The sequence below is a fragment of the Ruditapes philippinarum genome, unplaced genomic scaffold (genome assembly GCF_026571515.1).
Source record: "Ruditapes philippinarum isolate M1 unplaced genomic scaffold, ASM2657151v2 ctg1607_1_1_1_1, whole genome shotgun sequence".
In the NCBI taxonomy this organism is placed as follows: Eukaryota; Metazoa; Mollusca; class Bivalvia; order Venerida; family Veneridae; genus Ruditapes; species Ruditapes philippinarum.
Window position 1 is genome coordinate 112,008 of NW_026854908.1, and position 21,926 is coordinate 133,933.

The 21,926-nt window shown below is 30.9% G+C and overlaps 1 protein-coding gene across 1 annotated transcript; it reads right to left on the reverse strand.

The window, feature by feature from the left end:
* Positions 1–4,260: 4,260 nt before the first annotated feature.
* Positions 4,261–17,023, reverse strand: LOC132741498 (serine/threonine/tyrosine-interacting protein B-like). The gene is made up of 9 exons (XM_060729685.1): positions 16,850–17,023; positions 16,153–16,206; positions 15,446–15,545; positions 14,435–14,481; positions 13,880–13,956; positions 8,618–8,668; positions 7,997–8,069; positions 7,163–7,223; positions 4,261–6,755 (listed from the first exon to the last, which is right to left on the reverse strand). The coding sequence occupies exons 1-9, from the start codon at positions 16,865–16,867 to the stop codon at positions 6,682–6,684; spliced, it is 555 nt and encodes a 184-aa protein (XP_060585668.1). The 5' UTR covers positions 16,868–17,023; the 3' UTR covers positions 4,261–6,681.
* Between the last annotated feature and the right edge of the window lie 4,903 nt (positions 17,024–21,926).

Sequence of the window (21,926 nt, forward strand, 5' to 3'; positions counted from 1 at the left end):
TAGATATTTGAAATCTGCGAATCCCGTTTTCTCCTGTTAAACATTTGACATTTTCTGCTCCTAAAATGTCATTAAATCTTTAGTGAAAAGCTTGTTCAACAATACATGCAATAGAATTACGAGTTATGAATAATATACACCATGCATGAGAAAAAATACTCGAACTTTTCTGATTCACTCAGAAGAGTATGTTAGGAGTTCGTGATATTAAAGTGACATTATGCCCATACAAGGGTACATAGTATGTGAACGGGAGAAGATCAAAATAAGTTTTCATTTTGCCATAATTCCATTTAATTCAATAATAAAGTTTGCATAAACAATAAATAACGCACAGATCCAAACGAAATTTCTGTAAATATCAATTAAAATTTACCTACAGCGCTTAGTTTATAAAAAAGAGTGGGGCAGTCTTTTTAAATTTTAGGCAGATTTATTATTTTATCCTAAACATGTTCCAATATCAACTATTGGTCACCATTTTGACAGCCAATCTTTTGAAATATAAAGTCCATTCAGCTCAACTTGACTATGAAAATATGAGCATAATGTCACTTTAAGCCATGACTTTAAACATTGAACTCAGTTTTGGATACGCATGTCGCTTTGTTATTTCCATGATCACTGCCGAATGAACACATCTGCGGATGTGTCTAAATTCAAAATTTTACCAACACATGTTTAAATGTTGAATACTGCTTAAGCCGGTGCTAGCGGGCGTTTACAGTAGGTTGCACTTTCCAGTGCCGTTCATGAACAGGCTCAATAAAACCCGAGCCTGTTACATTTTCAGTTTTGCCATAGGGATTCTATTTCTCTCTATTTGATAGTCCTCTAAGTGGACTGCTTATTATCAGTTACATGTATATAAATATCTTATATAGTCTTTTGTACAGAATTTTTTTTTTATTTGAAAATTCTTAAAATAAACTAAAAATTATTAAAATTGAACAGATAAAATGTTGTAAAAACTACTCACAGAATACAAACATATGTCCAAGTATAGTTTACATAACTGTTAACATTGCTACCATAACATTATTTTAGCTATAGACCTTTTTACAGTACGATCTTTCCATAGTAATAATATGTCATATTTTGCGGTTCGGACCCGAGGTGACCCGCCCATTGGGTGGTAACGAGGCTTGCCGAGTTACCGTCCATGGGCGGGTGACCGAGGGACGGATATTCCGATCCGAACCGCAAACATATGTCAGATATTTTTTCTTGCATATATTACAATATTCCATGTTTAATTCTTTATCTTTAACTTCAATGGAAATTTATATCATTACAACCGTTACTACTTTCTAACAACAGTGTATGAATTACAACTTCATTCATAACGGTAAAATGACGTCATCCTAAGCGTGCCATTGTATAGCACGCGACTAACGGAAACGCCAGTCTGATATGCAAGAATAACTGTTCTTGCATAGCAGACTGGCGTTTCCGTGTGTTTTATCCATGCCGGAAATTTCATCTGGCATTGGGGGTGCCAGATGAGTCGCGTGCTGTACAATGGCACGCTTTAGAATGACGTCATTTTACCGTTATGAATGAAGTTGCAATTTCATACGCTGTTGTAAGAAAATAGTTACCGCTATAATGATATAAATATCCATTGAAAATAAAGATAAATAATTTAAAATATTATGGAATATTGTAGAATATGCAAGAAAAAATATCTGACATGTTTGCGGTTCGGATCGGAATATCCGTCCCTCGGTAACCCGTCCATGGGCGGTAACTCGGCAAGCCTCGTTACCGCCCAATGGGCGGGTCACCTCAGTACGGATATTCCGGTCCGAACCGCAACATATGACAGATATGTTTAATCTAGCTTTTCGCGCATGCGCATTCTGCACAATTAACAAGAGCTGTCAGTAGGACAGCACGCTCGACTATTCTAAGTGCTTGATAGTTAAAGAGCCTTGATAATGTTAAATTTTCTCAGTTCACAAAAGGGCTATTTTTTTTTATAAATTCATGTTATAGCCCTTAGAGAGAGTCTAATTATACAGTATTGGCTTGACTATTTGGAAGGTAATGTCACAAGGGTGTTTTATTGAGTATAATAATACTAATTACCTATGAATACATAAAATTGACAGAAAAGGTATTAAGATGTTTTCTCAAGTAAATCACTGCTTTATTATTATGGATGCATAAAATTGTCCCAAAAAAGGCACAAACCCTTCAGTAGTTATGGAGATAACAGCTTACAAGCAAAACTTTACCATGAATTTCTAAGTTGAAAAAGGGAAGAAAAATCAGCCTAAATGCAAGATAGAATTATGGATCTTTGTCAGTGACCTACAATTCTGACATTAATTGCATATGTGAAGTTTAAAATAAATATCTTTAATAGTTATTGAGATATGTAAAACTTACATGTAAACATTAACCAAGAGACTTTTTAAAGTAGAAAAGGGGATATGAATCAGCCTTAATGCAAGATAGAGTTATGGAAATTGGTCAGTGACATACAATTATGACCCTCAAATTATGACCCTAAGTGCATGTGTAAAGTATCAAGTAAATATCTTTGAAGACCTTTAACCTTTAACCAAAATTTCTAAGTTTCAAAGGGGCAAATAATTCTGCAAATATTGCAGACAGAGTTATGCAATTTTGCAAAATGATGTACATTGTTACTATAAAAAAGTATTGTAAATTTCAATTGAATATCTCAAGCAATAATTGAGATATTTGACTTTACAAAAAAACTTTTTAACCAAAATTTCTAAGTTTCAAAGGGGCATAATTCTGTCAATATTGTAGGCAGTGTTATCAAACTTGTCAATCTGATGTACCTTGTTACTATAAATAAGTATTGTAAGTTTCTATTGAATATCTCAAGCAATAATTGAGATATTTGACTTTACAAAAAACTTTAACCAAAATTTCTAAGTTAAAAGGGGCATAATTCTGTCAATATTGTAGGCAGTGTTATCAAACTTGTCAATCTGATGTACCTTGTTACTATAAATAAGTATTGTAAGTTTCAATTGAATATCTCAAGCAATAATTGAGATATTTGACTTTACAAAAAACTTTAACCAAAATTTCTAAGTTAAAATGGGGCATAATTCTGTCAATATTGTAGGTAGAGTTATCCAACTTGTCAATCTGATGTACCTTGTTACTATAAATAAGTATTGTAAGTTTCAATTGAATATCTCAAACAATAATTGAGATATTTGACTTTACAAAAAACTTAAACCAAAATTTCTAAGTTAAAAAGGGGCATAATTCTGTCAATATTGTAGGTAGAGTTATCCAACTTGTCAATCTGATGTACCTTGTTTCTATAAATAAGTATTGTAAGTTTCAATTGAATATCTCAAGCAATAATTGAGATATTTGACTTTACAAAAAACTTTAACCAAAATTTCTAAGTTAAAAGGGGCATAATTCTGTCAATATTGTAGGCAGTGTTATCAAACTTGTCAATCTGATGTACCTTGTTACTATAAATAAGTATTGTAAGTTTCAATTGAATATCTCAAGCAATAATTGAGATATTTGACTTTACAAAAAACTTTAACCAAAATTTCTAAGTTAAAATGGGGCATAATTCTGTCAATATTGTAGGTAGAGTTATCCAACTTGTCAATCTGATGTACCTTGTTACTATAAATAAGTATTGTAAGTTTCAATTGAATATCTCAAACAATAATTGAGATATTTGACTTTACAAAAAACTTTAACCAAAATTTCTAAGTTAAAAAGGGGCATAATTCTGTCAATATTGTAGGTAGAGTTATCCAACTTGTCAATCTGATGTACCTTGTTTCTATAAATAAGTATTGTAAGTTTCAATTGAATATCTCAAGCAATAATTGAGATATTGATGACTTTACAAAAAACTTTAACCAACGCAGACGCGGACGGCCGACGCCGGGGCGACTACAATAGCTCTCATATTCTTCGAATAGTCGAGCTAAAAACGCAATAGGGATGTCAACAATTTATAATATTCAAGGCTTTAATAAACGTGATTTCAGGTTATGCCACCAAGAAAACAGTAATTTTGAGATGCATTAAAGCAGTCAGTACTTAAACCGTGAATTGATATCTGAAAATATTCAACGATAAAAAAGCCCTTACAAAAGTCATCTGTTTAAGGTATCAATAGACAACCTTTTCATTAGTTATTTAAAATGAAACGGCAGGGTATCAATGATGCAATTTTATTACCAATGTATAACATAATATTGCACATTTCGGGAGTGAAAAATACAACAAAGTTCAGAATGCAAAATTAAATAATTTTAATGTGAAGACAGTTAAGTCAATAATATAAAATAATCTTACATTTATAATTTCATGTTGCATAGTTTAAGACATCTGGCGTAACAATGACAAAACTGACAAACAAAGCAAATATTTACACTATCAACAACAGATTTTGACACATTCCAAAGCTAATTCATTTCACAAAAATTAACCATGATGAAAAATTCAGACTTCAGCTTCAAAATGAATGTTTTAATAAGTTGTAGCTGTAAAGTCACAATAACAATAAACTATGTCAAACAATAAAAGCCTTAATGGTGAACTACAAACCATAGGAAATATACATTTGCTTTTATATATATTTTGGCTCAGTGCAACAGTACTCTCAATGCCATAGTCACGAGACAGTCACAACATTAGCAGCGTTCATTATAACATACCTAAAATTTGACAATAATGTTATACCTAAATATTTGACAATCATGTCATACCTAAATATTTGACAATCATGTCATACCTAAAATTTGACAATCATGTCATACCTAAAATTTGACAATCATGTCATACCTAAATATTTGACAATCATGTCATACCTAAATATTTGACAATCATGTCATACCTAAATATTTGACAATCATGTCATACCTAAATATTTGACAATCATGTCATACCTAAATATTTGACAATCATGTCATACCTAAATATTTAACAATCATGTCATACCTAAATATTTGACAATCATGTCATACCTAAATATTTGACAATCATGTCATACCTAAATAGTTGACAATCATGTCATACCTAAAACTTAACAATCATGTCATACCTAAAATTTAACTATCACATGATACCTTAATATTTGACAATCATGTCACACCTTAATACATATATTTGACAATAACCCTTCAATAAATGTTGACCAGTGTGGTTTCCTTATATCTATTCTTATGTGTATTTGTTATTTTTATCAACATTTGACTTTTCACACGAGTGTAAAAAATTATGAAAGAAATCCACATAACATGATGATAGTCACTACTTATTTTAACAAGAAAATGATTCACACATTGATTGAATTTGTATCAGTTTTGATTTATAATCAGTGAATTAAGTTTGGTTACATAAAATTCTGCAGTTTAATAGGATCAAAACCAGATGAACCAGGACTACTTAACTTGGGTCTAACATAATTTGCAGTGAGTACACTTGTAAACAAGTGGTTGATTAAATAAACATTTTTAATCAGCTAATATAATCAGTGATCTCCCCTGAATTTTTCGGCCTTAGTGTTACATATAAAGGGAAGTAACCGCTTCAAAAAAGCGGACTACTTTCGGCATTTGCAATTAACAGCATTAGAGTCTGAAATTTCGCTACCATTATTTGTTTGGTCTGACAACCCAAATAAATAAAAAAACTATAATTTGACAAGTGTTTTCATATCTCAACTAACTCAATTTCATTGGTTGAAAATTCCAGCTAAATTTGCCATTAGTTTAAATCACAGCGTTCTCAAAATTATCAATTTGTTCAGGGTCTTTCAAACAGAATGGTCTGGAAACATGCTATGTAAACCCTTCTCACTACAATTCTAAATGTCTTGTAACTCAGTATAGTTTGCTATACACAAATCACGTAAGTGATCAAGAAAAGGACGAAAATTAAATACAATTTAACAAAACATTATCTACCGATTTGATTTTTAAATGGTGATGTATTATGACAGATCATGGTCGGTAGATAACCTTATCACATGACTCAACCGAGACATCTTTTTTCGTAAAACTGGTTCGACTCCAGACCATTCTATTTTTAAAGACCCTAGTTACCGATAATTTTTTACCTTTCATATGACACCTAGAGAGTATCACTGGTAATCTTTATGATATAATACACAAGCAAAGCATATAGTAATTAAAGTTCTTCTAACATCCATAATATGCCAAATGTCCCTGTTTTTAACAATATGATCAGCAGTTATATTATCTTATACAGTCAAACTTGTATTAAGCGACCGCGCAAGGCAAACAGCCAAAACGGTCGCTAAATGAAACGGTCTCTTCAGACAAAGCATGATAAAAAGCATAAGACAAAAGTTGCTTAATACACGTGGTGGCATGGACAAGTTAGACTGTATATATAATCTCAATTGTATATATCTCATTCTATGTAACAATCGATCTCAACATATCTCAATATCTCATCACCGGTATAACAAAACTAATCATAATTTAACACAGTCTGTTATATTGATATTTTAATCTCTTGTTTCAAAATAATTCTCTATTTTATCTTTCACCAGTATCTAACTTTTCTCTATTATAAGCTCCTTGTACATCTGTATAAACAAGTTAGAACATGGAGGTAACATAAACTGAATGACTTCAGGTAGTAATACTATAATATATCACAGGGAGATAACGGGTAAGTTTACATTATTCAGGTAATCATTGATGATGATTCTGAATGTAAAGTTTCATCTGAGTCTACTTGGTATTTTCTCTTTAAAGAACCTGAAATATAAATTGCATGAAAATCATAACTGCAAAATGTAAATCTGTATAATATAAGGAAAAGATCAGAAAAACTACAATAAAAACCTTAAAACTTCAAGTCAACTTAAATTTTATTATATTATAACATTTCTTTAGTGATTAAGAATATCACTACTATTAGAATACAATCTTAAAAATAAGATCAGTGACATCAAATTCAATTTATTGCTTAAAATGTTTGTTATCATATTGTAACAACATGCCAAGTTTAAATTTATATTGAACAGTTTTAATTCTGCCTATATGTCTATATGAATACTCCCAAAAAAGATCTTCAATATATCTAGTGTATTGTTTATAATCAAAGCTAGAAACACATTAGAACCACATAAGTCAGCTTCCAATATCCTCTATATAATAAATACCTGTAGATGTATTATCTGTAAATTCTACACACTGTCTTGCTCTATATATTGGTTCATACTCCTGATAGAATATAAAACACAATTCTTTTATAATACTGCATGTTTGTAATGTCTCCTTTCATTAGAAAATGGTGACATTTCTATAGTATTATAAACATTGCTGCTGTCAATTTATGAAGAAATCACATAATTTTCCTCTAAAAAATTTGCTTCATTATAAATTCGTTATAAAGATTCCTGGCAAGTTAATAGCCATATATAAATGGTATATATAAATGTTTTTTTGCAATATATATACAAATAACCATTTATATACAGCCATTTAATCTGTCAAATATCTTTATAACTTTATGAATATAGACAATACAAAGAGGAACACAAAGCAGAATCACCATTCTCTTCAAAGATATGTTTATTTACTGCTGCAAATACCTTAATATGTTGTAAGCATTAATTATTGTAAAGTTTGACTTCATTATACAACTACTGACATTTGGAACCATTTGTTTTCCCATTATTATTTTTTTCATTAATCATCAAACTCATTCCATCTTGTCCAAAAATTTTCATAGAGCATTTAATGTTAAGCATATACATGATATATCTATAATTCAAGTCAATATTTATTCATTATGATACCGATAAACTCACATAAGATATGTAAAGCTTCTGACCGACAATGACTACTGCTAGCTTAATATTAAACATGTCAAGTTACATAGACAGAATGTGACAGTTTTTGAAATATCATAACTTTACATAGAAAGTTTATAAATTCTTTAGCTTACTTGAAATGTCTGAGTTTTAATACAAAGATTAAAGAAACAAGTGTACCATCAGCTGTTGTGAGAAACCTTCATTAGGGTTGATACAAAATCTTCTCTGTTGTACATACACATAGGCATTCCTGAAATAATATCACAAGTTCATGAAATTTTTCTTTATTATTTATTTTTTTTATACTCACATCTATACCTTTATAAGAATATGACCTAACTCGTAACAAACTGTAGCAGAAGGTTAAAACAAAAACCAGAAACCTATCCTGTTACTGAAGAACATTAAGGACTCTTTTATGATGAATCACATACCTCATAGCTCTTAGCATCCTGACTCTGTGTAATCAAACCTGCTTTGAGTTCCAACAGTTCGTTTGAAGTTTAAAGGTACATTATGCCTCATAAACAAATAAATTTATTCAAAGCAGAGCAAATCAATTACACATAATATAAAAAGCTGGCAAAGGATTAACTACATGACAGTAGTAATAGAGAATATGCCTCTTCCATCAATACATTGTACAATCCTACCAGACTCTGTACTCTTGACTTCTTTATTTGGAACATTTATATCATAGAACATCCCATAATCAAAGTCCAGATAATCTTGGCATGGTTGATTATACAAATAAAGGAGGGTAAGACATAAGTGAAAAATATAAAATATATCACTCACTTGTATGTCAGTCCATATTTCTCCATGATATATCCTATAACAAGTGCAGCACTGGAATAAACCAACTTTGCTATATTATACAAAATTTAACTAAACTTGAAACTTCATTCATAATTAAATGAGCCACGTCACGACAAAAACAACATAGTGCGTTTGCGACCAGCATGGATCCAGACCAGCCTACGCATCTGCACAATCTGATCAGGATTCATGCTGTAAGCTGTCAGTTTCTCTACTTGTAATTAGAGTTGGGTACCGCCTAGAAAAAAATACCGCGGTATACCATGGTTTTTTACTGAAAACCACGGTTTAAACCACGGTATACCACCAAATATCTATGTTGAAAATCTAACAATGCTTTATACTTTACAAGCCATCATCAATAAACATAAAAGTAACAATACTGGAACTTAATAAAACTTTAATTATATAAACTATTTATATTACTTTAATAAAGGTTTATTTTATGACTAGAAACAGTTTTATGAAAGTAAACAACAACAATTCATTGACTAGTATTAAATGAAAACAACCCATCACTTGCACAAAATTGTCACAAATGTACTTTATAATAAAGAGGGTTTCAATACCCAATTCTCTCTGTCAATCACATAGTTGTCACATATTTTTAACATGTCCAAAATTGTCCATCACATAGCAACTAATACATAAATTTTGTAAATGAAGGGGTAGCTATGAAGGGGATTATCAGTTAGACTGCAACACTTTTACTTAATTACATAGTTCCAAGTTTTGAAATCCATTTCCAACACTTAGTTGTAAACAAAACAGTAAAACAGAAAAACTGGTCACTTAAATGTTCAATATGCTCCAACATTAACAAAACAGTAAAACAGAAAAACTGGTCACTTAAATGTTCAATATCATATGCTCTAACATTAACATTTTATAACTGTTTTAATTCAAGTCCAGTTTTTCTTTAGAAATATCAACTGATCCACATGTTTGGCCTTCAAGTTAGCTCTTTGAGCAGTAACGATATCACCTGCTGTTGAAAAAACCCTTTCCGAGGGAACACTTGTGGCAGGTATACATAACAAGCATTTAGCTAATTTTGATAATATGGGATACCTTATTTCCCGTTGCTTCCACCACTGTAATGGATTTTCCCCAAGACTAATTGGTGCTTCAACTTTATACTGATTAACTTCCATTTCCGCCAAATCTTGCACAGACTTGGCTGGTTCAATATGTGTAACAAAAACATCACCAAGGATTTCGTTTAAACCTGACTTCACTGGAGTAGAGACTGTAGTTACTGTACTGTCAGTTTTCTCATGTTCTGATGTACAGATCAAAGTGTCAGGTGAACCCTCTAAACAAGGCAGACTAGGTAATGGTGGTTCTGCTGCTGCTGCCGCTTCTCTGTAACTCATGACAGGGGACACATTCTCTGTCTTTACCTTGATACCGGGAGCTACTGTAGAGATGTGGATGGCTTCTTTTGTAAAATTAGAATACACAGAAACCCTTTTTTCAACTGACAAATAAGGTAACGTTTTTTTTCCTTTTATCAAATTTCAGATCATTTAAAATCACTCTTTTCGGAATTCTTTTTTAATAATCTCCCTGTATTCTTTATTTTACAATAGTATAATCCCCCCCTTTAAAAAAAATCTGATTTTAACTGTAATGAAGGATATAACGAAACTGTAAAAATCCCCCTTTCTAATTTTTTCATTTTAATTTCTAGACACATCCTGCGCAAAAATAAATTTTTCGTTATCATGCTGGGGCCCGCCCTTCTTTTATGTGCCCCCACTTTTTTTGTAACATTGCTACTATTGCCCTTTGGAGCTTCCCAAAAAAACTAGTTATCATATCAAAACGCAGAATTTCCCTCTTGTGCAAACTCTATTTTCAGTTTTTAATTTGGTAACCCTAACAATTCAGCCCTTTGATTTTTAGAACTGCAGTGCTCAGCACTACGAATTAAAAAATTTTCATATTCGATTTGAGCAAGCAAATGTTTAAACACTTTTCACTTTTAGAGACCGAACAGCAAGATATAGTGTGCGCAAACAACCAATGTGAACAGTTTCACTATTATTTTTTCCTGCTTTAAACATATTTGCGGGATTATTGACACAATTTTATTTCCCTCCCATGACTGGTATTTTTCCCTTCAGGGTACGGCCCCCTGAATAAATCTGCTATGTGGTCCCCTAAAAAAAAATACAAAAAAATTTTAAATTACAATGATTGTGATATAAGATAGAGATATTTTTTCGCAAATTTCCAAAAATATTTTTTTTAAAAATAAAATTAAACTTACTTTTTTTTTTTAATACATATTTTACTGAAAAATCTGTGATAGAGAGGTATTTGTGAATTTGAATTGTAAATGACCCTGCAATTTCGCAATGAAAATATCTGTGATAAATACTTACAATAATGGTTTATTTATTTTTATAATCAAGTTATTTACTAGAAAAAGATCGTGATAAGTCCAGGGTTTGTTTATTTGTGAAATTTTACTAATGCCATTAAATTTAAATATCTATTATTGATTGTAAATTAAACTTTTGCAAACATTAAGAAAAAATAATTAATCTTAGTTAATTATTTTAAATTAAATCATATTCTATATTTATTTTATTAAATTACCTGTATGACTCTCGGGTAATGGTCGTGTTTGGAGAACTAAATTTACCAACTCCCAGTTGACATCAATAAATGTTGCTGTTATTGTAATATACGACTCGGTAGACCTTGATGTCCAGCCGTCACTTGTCAAAGCAACCTGTAATAATTTTTTTACATTTATTTTACCTTCTGTTTTGCAAATTTTAAAATATTTCTTTATTGTAGTTTTTGAATGACATTTTGATTAGGTTAGATTATTAATGAATTAACTTGTATTTTATTTATAGTTAGTTTAAGTTAAGCTTTGCAACTATTCACAAGTTTTTTATTAATTTTTTTTTTATCTGTTTAACCCACCAGACGGTATATTATTCAGGCTTGGAAATATTCAAATTCTTAGATTAAGTGAAACATTTTTTATACACATATTAATTTTCAACTTTATATTTCATAGTAATTTCTATTATTTCAATTCTAAATATGGCATGATTAACTTGATTGTGGATGAAAATTGATTTGAAATATGTTAAGCACCTTGCTTGATGAAAGACTGTAACTGGATGTGACTACCATGTTATAACATCATTTGTACAATTTCGGATATATGATAACCGCCTGAAAACTTTGTTTCCTAACGGTCCGAACCTAATACCTGGGGTCCAACCCCTTTAAAACAAGGCCCTTTTTAAATTTTTTCCCCCTCAATTTTTCCCTATAGGGCGAAAAATTTTTTAAACAAAAAATTTTGAAATTTTTTTTCAGTGTTTTAAATTTTTTTTTGGGAAAGAGCCCCGGGTCTATATAGATTTTTTTTACTAAACATGGTGTGTTATTTGTCTCCCTGTTAAAGGGCCCAAGAAGCTGATGGGGGTAAAGGGCACTAAATGTTTTCCCCTTGCCCTTATTAAACTGTTTTCAAAAAAGCTGTTTTTTACAACATTAGTTTTTTCCCAGAAAATTGCGAACACAACTTTTTTTTGTTGTTGTTGGCTTTTTGGAATAAATTCGACAAAATGTGAGCAAGTCATTTTTGGGATGTTCCCCCCCGGTTTTGCACTTAACTTGACCGTACTAAGGGGCAAAATTGGCAACGTTTTTTTCTTCCCAATAACCCCATCATTTTTAAATTTTTTTAAAAGAAAAAATCCCCCCCCCAAAAAAACATGGGGACTTTTGCTTTCCCCCTTTTTTTAAAACAAGCATAAAACGCCCCCATGTTGTTTCCATGGAACTTAAGACGGGGCCGCACTTAAATTCCCCACTGTTTTTCGTTTTTTTGACCGATCGGGCAATTTTTTTAAAATTTCCCTCGTCCCGAAAATTTTTTAAAAAAAATTTTTTATAAAAAAAAATTTTAAAATTTTTTTTATACCTTGTTTTCCTTTAAACTTCGCTTTAAACTTTTTATGTTTTTGACTTATTTTTATTACGAACAAAAATATTTTTGGTGTAAAAACTAAATTTTAAATTATACAGCCCACGGATAAAAAGGGGGTGACCCCCAGAAAAAAGATTCAAGGCGACCCCGGGGGCAATTTTTAAACAATTTACGCCTTTTTTTTTAAGCCCCGGCGCAGACATATTTTTCCCGCAAAAATTTTCTTTTTGAGGTCCAAATCACGCGGTTTGGATTTTTGTTTTTTTTTCCCTTTTTGGATAATTTTATTTTTAAAAAATCTTTATTTTAGCTCCCTTAACGTAAATTTCTTTAAAAAAAAAAACCCTTTTTTAGTTTAAAACCCCTGGGCACATTTTTTACATTTGATCTTTTTAGTTTTTAAAGAAATTTTTCTTTTTTTTTTTGGTGCACTTTTTAAATTTTCCCTTTAAAATTTGCCTTTTTAGCCCCTTAAAAGTACCGGTTTTTTTTTTTCCAGGTTTTAAAACCGGGGTACGTACAACCCAAATGGTTTGGGGCCCCGGGGTTTAAACCGGTTTTTTAACCGGGTTTTAAAACCCGCGCACCTCTATTTTTGTAAGAGGTTTGGAAAGGGGCAGGTGGTTTTCGGGACCCTTCCCTTTTTTTTCCGAAAAACCACACTATGTTGTTTTTTGTCTTGACGGGGCAAAAATTTTTCTAAAAAAAACAAAACCTTTAAACATTATTTTAATTTTTTTTGATTTTAAAAAGGTCTTTTTTTAGAAAATTAAAAATATCGTATGTCGATTATGAAAACACTTATGAAAATTTAATTGTGTAAGCCAAAAAGCTAACATATTAACAAAAAATTTAAGACATATTATTTAAAAGACAATTAAGTAAGATTTAATTTTGAAAGGTATATATAGTTTTTTTTTTAAAAACATATCTTTTTTTTAAAAACATACTGTAAAAACCCCATTTCATATTAAATTTAATTTTAACATATATCGTGAAAACAGTGAAAAATTATATCTTTGTATGACATTTTCTTTTTATGTTAACTCTTAAATTTGAAATTTTTAATTTTACAGAAATTTTTGTGGGGAAATGTGTCCTATGAGTTTAATTCTTATGTGAAGTTAAACATTATCATGTATTGAACAATTTTGTAAAAAGCATTATATATCAGTAAAAACACTTTGTGTAGGACTTATCATATAAGACATATCATGTAAGACATTTTGTGTTTGACATATCATGTAAGCCACATAATGTATAAGAGATAAACTAACCTTCTAGATATACCAGCGTTACCATGGACTAACACTTTACCTCCACATTCATAGCAACCATCAATAAAATCTCGCATCTGTTATTATATATACATGTATAAATTAATTACATTATAATTATAAACTCTTACTTTATAGACAAGAGCAATAGTTATTATATTAGAAGAAATGAGCTGAAATACTTGTTTTTCTTTACACATGGTCATAGTTATACATATTGGCATTGACTTTATGTCATTTACCAATAAAAATTTCAAATGGCCAAAATGCTGGTTTATCTAGGTTTTTGCTGTCAGTTGAAATTTTTTTCAACTGTAACGTTTTTCACTTATTCCTGATTAAAATTTTAGAAAAAAAAGTAGGTTCCCAAAACACAACGGCCCATTTTTAATTTTAATTTAAAAACCCAAAAAAAATGCTTTTTCTTTAACTCCCGGTTCAATAAACTCCATTTGAAAAAAAAAGGGCCCGGAGGTTTAATTTTTTTTTTTAAAACATGTGCCTTTCCCTTTTTTCAAAATCAAACACATTTATTTTATTATCCAGATGTCTGACCCGAAATCCAGATGGCCCCGGTTTTGGTTTTTTCCCAAAAAAAATCCCTTTTAAAAAAATACCATAAAAAATTAATTAGAGGGAACCCGCTCTCCATATTTCTTTTTATCTAGGGGCTAAAAAGTAAGCCCAAAAAATTCGCTAAAACAAAAACAAAGTAAATTTAAATACAAACATAATTTATATTGATTTTATCTTTTAAAACATTCCCTATATTTTTTGATTTGGGGAGGGGGAAATTTTTGGAAGTTTTTTACCTTTTTGGTATTTTCTTTTATTAATTTTTGTTGATAAATCTCCCCAAATTTTTTTAACCCCCAAAATAAACTGAAAATAAAAATTTTTAAAAAACATATTAGCTGTACAATATGACTTTTACTTTTAATTTGGGGGTCTTTTGGGGCCCCATCAACTTTAAAAAGGGGCATCAACAAAAGGGTTTAAAGTTTCCAAACCTTTTTAAAGGGCCAAAATTTTATATTTTAATTAATTTCAAGGTTTTCAGTCGCCCAGAAACCCTAACCTGAGAATGGGGTGGGCAGGGTTAACAATCAAAATTTTTTCTTATTTTGAAGAATTTTTTTAAAAATTCAATTTTTCATTGCTTTTTAAGAAAAAGTTGTATTTTTTTGTTTTTTCCCTTTTACCCTTTAAATTTGACCTGGAAAAATTTCGTGTGGCCAAGAAACTTTTCCCAAGGGAAAAAAACCAAAATATAAACTTTTTAAAAATTGTTTTTTTATTAAAAGAATTAATGGGGCCATTTAAACCTAAACTTTAATTTATTTTTAAATTTTTCTTCCATTTCTTTTTTTCAATTGGCTTAAATTAAAGGGGGGGTCATTGACAATAGCTCTTTGACTTTTTCTTTGAAAAGTTTGTTTGGCATAAATATTGTCTTAAAAGTGAAAATATAACCAGTTGTGGTATTGAAACTTTGGGTCATAGTATTATAATTACCCATTATGCATTTTATCTACTTATACATTTGTATATATATCATCAATATACCTATGAATAAATCAGGAAAATTTGGTCTGATAAAGTTAGCCTCTATAGCCTGTCGTATACACACTATGTGAGTGATATTATGGTCCTGTAAACTCATTTTCTGAAAAGTAAAAATCAACAATAAACATGTATTTATAATTTAAAAGCTCTTCTGATAGCAAAAAAAATATAACATATACTTAGTCTTACTATAATGATAATTATTATTATACTCCTATATAACTAAACCTTGCATTATTCTGATGAAACTAAATAATCTAAAGGCGTATGCAAGGGTTACATATAAATACATGTATATAGAAGAAAGATAACTACACAAATGAATCTATATAAACTTTGCATGATCTTAGAATATGGTAACAGAAACATTTTAAGCTGTAAAAAAAAATGGAGTCACCTACATGTTTCTTGTTTTCAAGTTATCTGTCTTCTCTCAAATTTCTGTAACTTTAGCCAATTACTTTTCAAGTTCAGAGAGGGTCATTATTCAGTCAGAATGCATACCTGAGTTTTGGATAGCGATTCCAATTATGAAGACATCTGAGAAGTTACATGCAAATATCTAAGTAGTTAATGAAAAATGAAGGTGTGTTGAACAAATGCCAGCGTTAGTAATATTTTCCCACTATTGTTTGAAAAAAATACATTATACCATGTAACTTTTTGGAAAATATAACTATAATTCATAACAAACATTAAAAAATTACCTTTGACTTCATTGCTGCAGCATATGGTCCTAAATATAACCCTGGTATAATTTCCTACAATGGTAAGATATGAGCTATTCATTTAATGTGGGTACTGGGTAGATGTTTGGTTTAATCAAGATTTGTATTAGCTACATACTGGTACATGTGCAAGTAAAATTTTAAACTTTATGTAATGGATAAATCATGCTTTAAATTTGCAACTATTATTTTGATGACACTTGTATTATTCATTAATGGTCTTTCAGTATTAAATACTGAAACTCAGTAAGCTAACATTATAGTCAGGTAATTTTTAAAGCTCAGAAACTGGCTTCCTGTATTAACTAGTAATAGCAGGGTCTTTTCCAGCTATTTTGGGAAAAGGCCCTGGCATACATTAGGAAAAATTATTCAACATCCTCTGAAATTTGAGAAATTTTAAAAAGTTGGAAATCTACCTTATACCAGTCTGTAAATTACTTTTTAGTTTTTAGATATTACTATGGTCCTATATAGCCTGTCACTCCTTTTAAGAAACAAGTCAACAGTTCAGTTTTTCTTAAGAGCTGAAACAGTTTGATTTTTTGGGTTGCTTTATGGAATTTTATTTTTTAAAGGCTATTGTGGATTGGGAATGGAGCCTTTGATAATAGGGTGAAAATGTCCTGAATAGTGTCATATCATTCATTGGTATATATATATATAAAAAACTTACCTGCATGTCACGTCTCATCACATAGTTCCAGTCCTAGAAAATACAACATAATTTATGTATACAATGCATGTAAACTTAAAAAGAGAAGAGAAAAAAAGTATTATAACATGAAATATCAAGAAATAAAGCAACAAAATTTTCTAATTTGATTGATATAATAATTTAAGATAATTATTAACATTTCTTTAATATGTTTTGATTGACATTAATTTTGGATCAAATCAAGACATAAACATGCATGTCTATCTTCGGTTATTGACAAACCCCTCAGAGGGACGTAGACATGTCTGCGGGTCAAAAATCGTAAAAAGTTAAAAAAAGGTGTTTACAAAGAGGTTTAAAGAATATTAACAAGAGGGCCATGATGACCCTGAAGTCGCTCACTGTATATAGGCCCCCGGAGCGGGGCAAGTTTAAACCCCAGGGCTTTTATTTGAACAAACTTGGTAGACACCCATTAGAAGATGTTTCATGCTAAACATCTAAGGTCTAGCTCGTTGGCTTTTTTCAAAGAAGATTTTTTCAAGTTTTTTCTTTACACATATAGTTAAAAACTATGACACACCTGGGGCAGGGCCCGTTTTGACCCCAGGGCATTTATTTGAACAATCTTTTTAGACACTTACTAGAAAATGTTTCATGCTTAATATCTAAACTCTAGCTATTCGGGTTTTTTCAAAGAAGATTTTTAAGTTTTTGCTATACACATTTAAGGAAAATCAATGTCTCCCGGGGCGGGGCCAATTTTGACCCCAGGGCTCGTATTTGAACAAACTTGGTAGACATCCATTAGAACATGTTTCATGCTTAATACATGTATCTTAGCTCTAGCTCTTGCATATAGGGAAAATCAATGACCCCCTGGGGCGGGCCAATTTTGACCCAAGGGCTTTTATTTGAACAAACTTGGTAGACACTCACTAGAAGATGTTTCATGCCAAATATCTAAACTCTAGCTCTTTTGGTTTTTTAGAAGAAGATAAAAAAAAAATTCTTTTGGTTGCCATGGCAACCAGAGTTCTGCATGAAATGAAAGCTATGGCTGCACTGAACTGCTCTGAAGGGCAACTGCAGGGGATAGCCTGTTTTGTGGTAACAGGTTCCAGTAGTATACTGTCCTAGGAAAGAAAGAGAATTATTTATTAATGGTCTAAAGTTGCTGTGAATAACCTATAACATAAGGGATGGCCATGGAGTGATGTTCCATAGAGGGGTGCCAAATATTTTTCAATCTGGATTTAGGTTGGATATAGTTATTAAGAACTGAACGATACAATACGATATCATAACATATGAAAAGATACAATATTTTAACAATACCGATACTCGATACTTTACAGTTGTTTCAGCAGCATTATTCATTATGTACTCATTATTTCTATAGAAATCTTATTTTAATTTGTTTAATTATCAGTCTAGAACCCACCATGATGTTGACATCATCAACAACATGTTTATTATAAATTTCAAATAGTTAAATGCTAATTGCAGAAATGTTTAAAGAAAAACATGCAAAAAAAAGTTTTTAAGAATAATACATCAAAAAGTGATTAACAAATGCCGTAACAAGTATTTGAATTTTTGCAGCATGTTATTCCTTAAGGTTTTTGTAAATACGAAGATCGCCGCTACCGCGAGCAATCGGTAGTGATCTCCCTTGACTTCAATTATGAACATTTCTGACCACGACCAAAATATCGGTACTTTTTGAAACGGTATTTAACCGTAAATTATGAAACGAGGTTGGCAGAGGTCGGTTAATGGTCTAAGTACTGATTATCAGACTCAGTATCCAACCCTAATTGGGACAGCAACCAGACCATGGTGAATCTTATAGAAAAGGGATAACCAAGCATCTATACATCTGAGTTCCAGTTTTCAAAGCTTAAGGGAGTGAAGCATGTCCGTGACCCTAGAGGTCTGACCATAATCTGGCTTGATCCATCGGTCTGCTCCTCTTTAGACATTTTCAATTTGATCAATTTATATTTTGGTGTGGGGAGACCTTACTTCCGAACCATATACAAGCTGGGGTCTGACTAACGTCTGGTAAGCAATGGACTTAATGGATTGAGATTTAACCATAATATTTCTGCTTAGGAATCCTAGGGTTTGGTTAGCTTTCTGGGATGTCCTGTTTATGTGGGAATCCCATGAAAGGTTTTCTGATATGTCCACGTCTAGGTTTTTAGCTGAGGTAACTGATTCTAACTGGACTCCATGAAGGTAATATTGTGACGGCTTGGACGTTTCCTTTTTGTGACAAGGATAACTCGACATTTGGAGGCGTTAAATTCCATATACTACTCCAACTCCCACTTTTCTAACACATTAAGGTCATTTTGATGGGTGAGTGATTGATAGGTTGTTTAATTACCTATATATAGGTTATTTTGCTCTTGCTCGCCATTCTGTTACTTATTTTTTAGTCGAAATCACGTTTCTAGTCTTTTTTGCCCACCCACCCTAGCCCATTTGGTTTAGCAATTTAAGATTTTATTGCATTTAGTTATATTAGTACTGCGTTTTGGTAAATATTTATAATGATTAGTAATTCTTTGTGGATTGATTAATATATCATTCTGTAGTTTATTAGTATTGACCAATTTTGCAGTTATCTAGTGATAATTTGTGATCATTTATCACGGATTTATATTACAGGGATCGGACACTCCCAGTTAACCCTATAAAAATGCTTAAATATCTTGTCGTGCGCCCGATAAAGGTACATCAATCGATAATTTACCGGCCAGGGCCAAAACACCATTTTTGGGGAAGGGGCCTCAGCCTTTTTCTTGGGGAAAATATGCATGATTTTGGCATACTTTGGAAAAGGGGGTCTCAAATTTAACACAAACTTTTAACAAGTTCTTCAAAAATAGGTTAAAGCAAAGCACTGGAAAATATAAATAGGCAGTAAAAATCCTTAATTCAACAACATCATTTAATTTTGTTCTAAAATTCTATGGGAATTTTCAAAAGACTGGGGAATTTTGAGGACCAAACTGGGGAAAAAAAGAGGCTAGTTTGGTTGGGGAAGTAGCCTATATTCGGCCTCTACAAAGAAGGGTTTTTTGGCCCTGCCGGCGCTAAGCGTAAATGCCCGTTTGCAACGGATACCTACTTTACAAAATACCATATAGCTTTTTCATTTATTATCCGATTTTGGAAATTTAAAGTTTATTTTGAAGAAAAATACTTGTTTAATTCAAATATCTAATTTATTTTTAAAAGGTACATTTTATCTGTCCGGCAACGACGATTAAAAAAATTAACTTGACGAAATCCGCAGGTAAATTTAAATTTTTTATATAAAAAAAGCAGGTATTACTACGGGTACCATAATAATTTCAGTTTCCAAAATAAAAAAGAAGCGATGTAAGTTATTCACAGATGATCAAAGATAGCATATTTAAGATTTATTGGGTATGTAGTCAAATTTATTAACGCACAATTGTTTTACGGGTAATTGTATTGCGGCCTTTACAATTCGCTCAACTCGTGAAGAAAATTTATTCACTTTTTTTTAGTACAAAATATTGCCGACATTGTCAAATATTGCCTATATTCAATAGAATATTTAAATTTCGATTCATCATTTATATAATTATTATTTTTTGTAAATCTGTTTTTTCAAATGTCGGTGCCAGTGAAGTAGACAATCATCTTAACAGTAAAGTTCTGCTCGTGTGCTGTCTGGATTCCGGCCTTTTTAATGTCACTCGTATATTTTAATCCGTATATTTAATATTCTTTTTATTTGAATGCCTGTTAGAAAGATATTTATGATACTTTAATTGTAACGTCTAGAAAAAAACAAAAAAAATCTTTACAGTTGTGATTAAGTATTTTGCGAAAATAAAAGTAGCTTTTGATTATTTTTTTTACAATCGCTTTAAATTCTTTCAGAGATTTAATTACTTTTGAATGGGGGTAAGTGATAATTAAAAAAAACTTTATTTTCAAACTTTCTACTACCAGGTTACAGGTGATAATTGCACACTCAATCTTCAAAGAACAAATAGAATTTGAATGGTATATTTTGTATGTGCGCGGTCTTTAACTACAGTCTATGGCATGTGTGTGGTAAGAAAATGATTCTGAAGAGGCATATAATAAATACCAATCTAAATCTATTTTCTTTATTTAACATTTATTAAATGAAAATTGAAAAATATACAACTAGGAAATTTGTATAGTCCTTTTTTTGAAAAATAATGAAAATAAAACATGTGATAAATAATCATTTGACGTGGAATTGTGAAGGATAACTATGAAAAAAATCTGTTGTCAAAAATAAAAAATAATTTATAAAACAGCCGTTCTTTATGCCAATAAAAGTTTCTCTCCTTGCCAATCTAATGAATTCATCTATATGTGAATGTTTGTCTAGAATGATCTGAAAATATATTTAATTCACTAATTGAGTTAGAATATTTACCATATTTATACTAATATACAGGTAATCAATAAAAAATGTACAAATCAAAATTTGCGAAATAAATTCACCAGAAATAAAGACACATTTCAAACATGAATTCTTTAAAAGTTTTTTTAGGCAATCAAGAAACATTTTTTTCAATGCCACCATTAAAATCCTTTTAAAAAAATAATTATCTTATTCTGAATCGCGCGTAATAATTCGTGCCTGAAGTAAAAGCGGCGCCAAAGTGTAGAGAGTTTGCCTAAACAATAGGCGAATATTTTTTTAAATTAGGTATTTTTTAACCAAGCGTTTGCATCGTTCTATGCATATTTTCATATATTAATACTTTAGCCCGACACAAAAATAACTGTATCAATACATTCATATGTGTATAATTTTTACAAAGCTGCAATAACACCACATACTCTTGTGAAAATCTGTCATATTTCGCACTCCCGCGCGTTCCACCATCTCATTCTGTCCACCTTTATCTGATTCCGCGCATGCGCGCGACGGGACTTTAAGCTAAACGAAAGTGTCCGATCCTTGTAATATAAATCCGTGCATTTATTAACCTAATTAAATATTATTATTGATATTTCTGTCTTGGTTTTTCTCTTTAAATATTAAATGAACAATAATTAAAAAAAT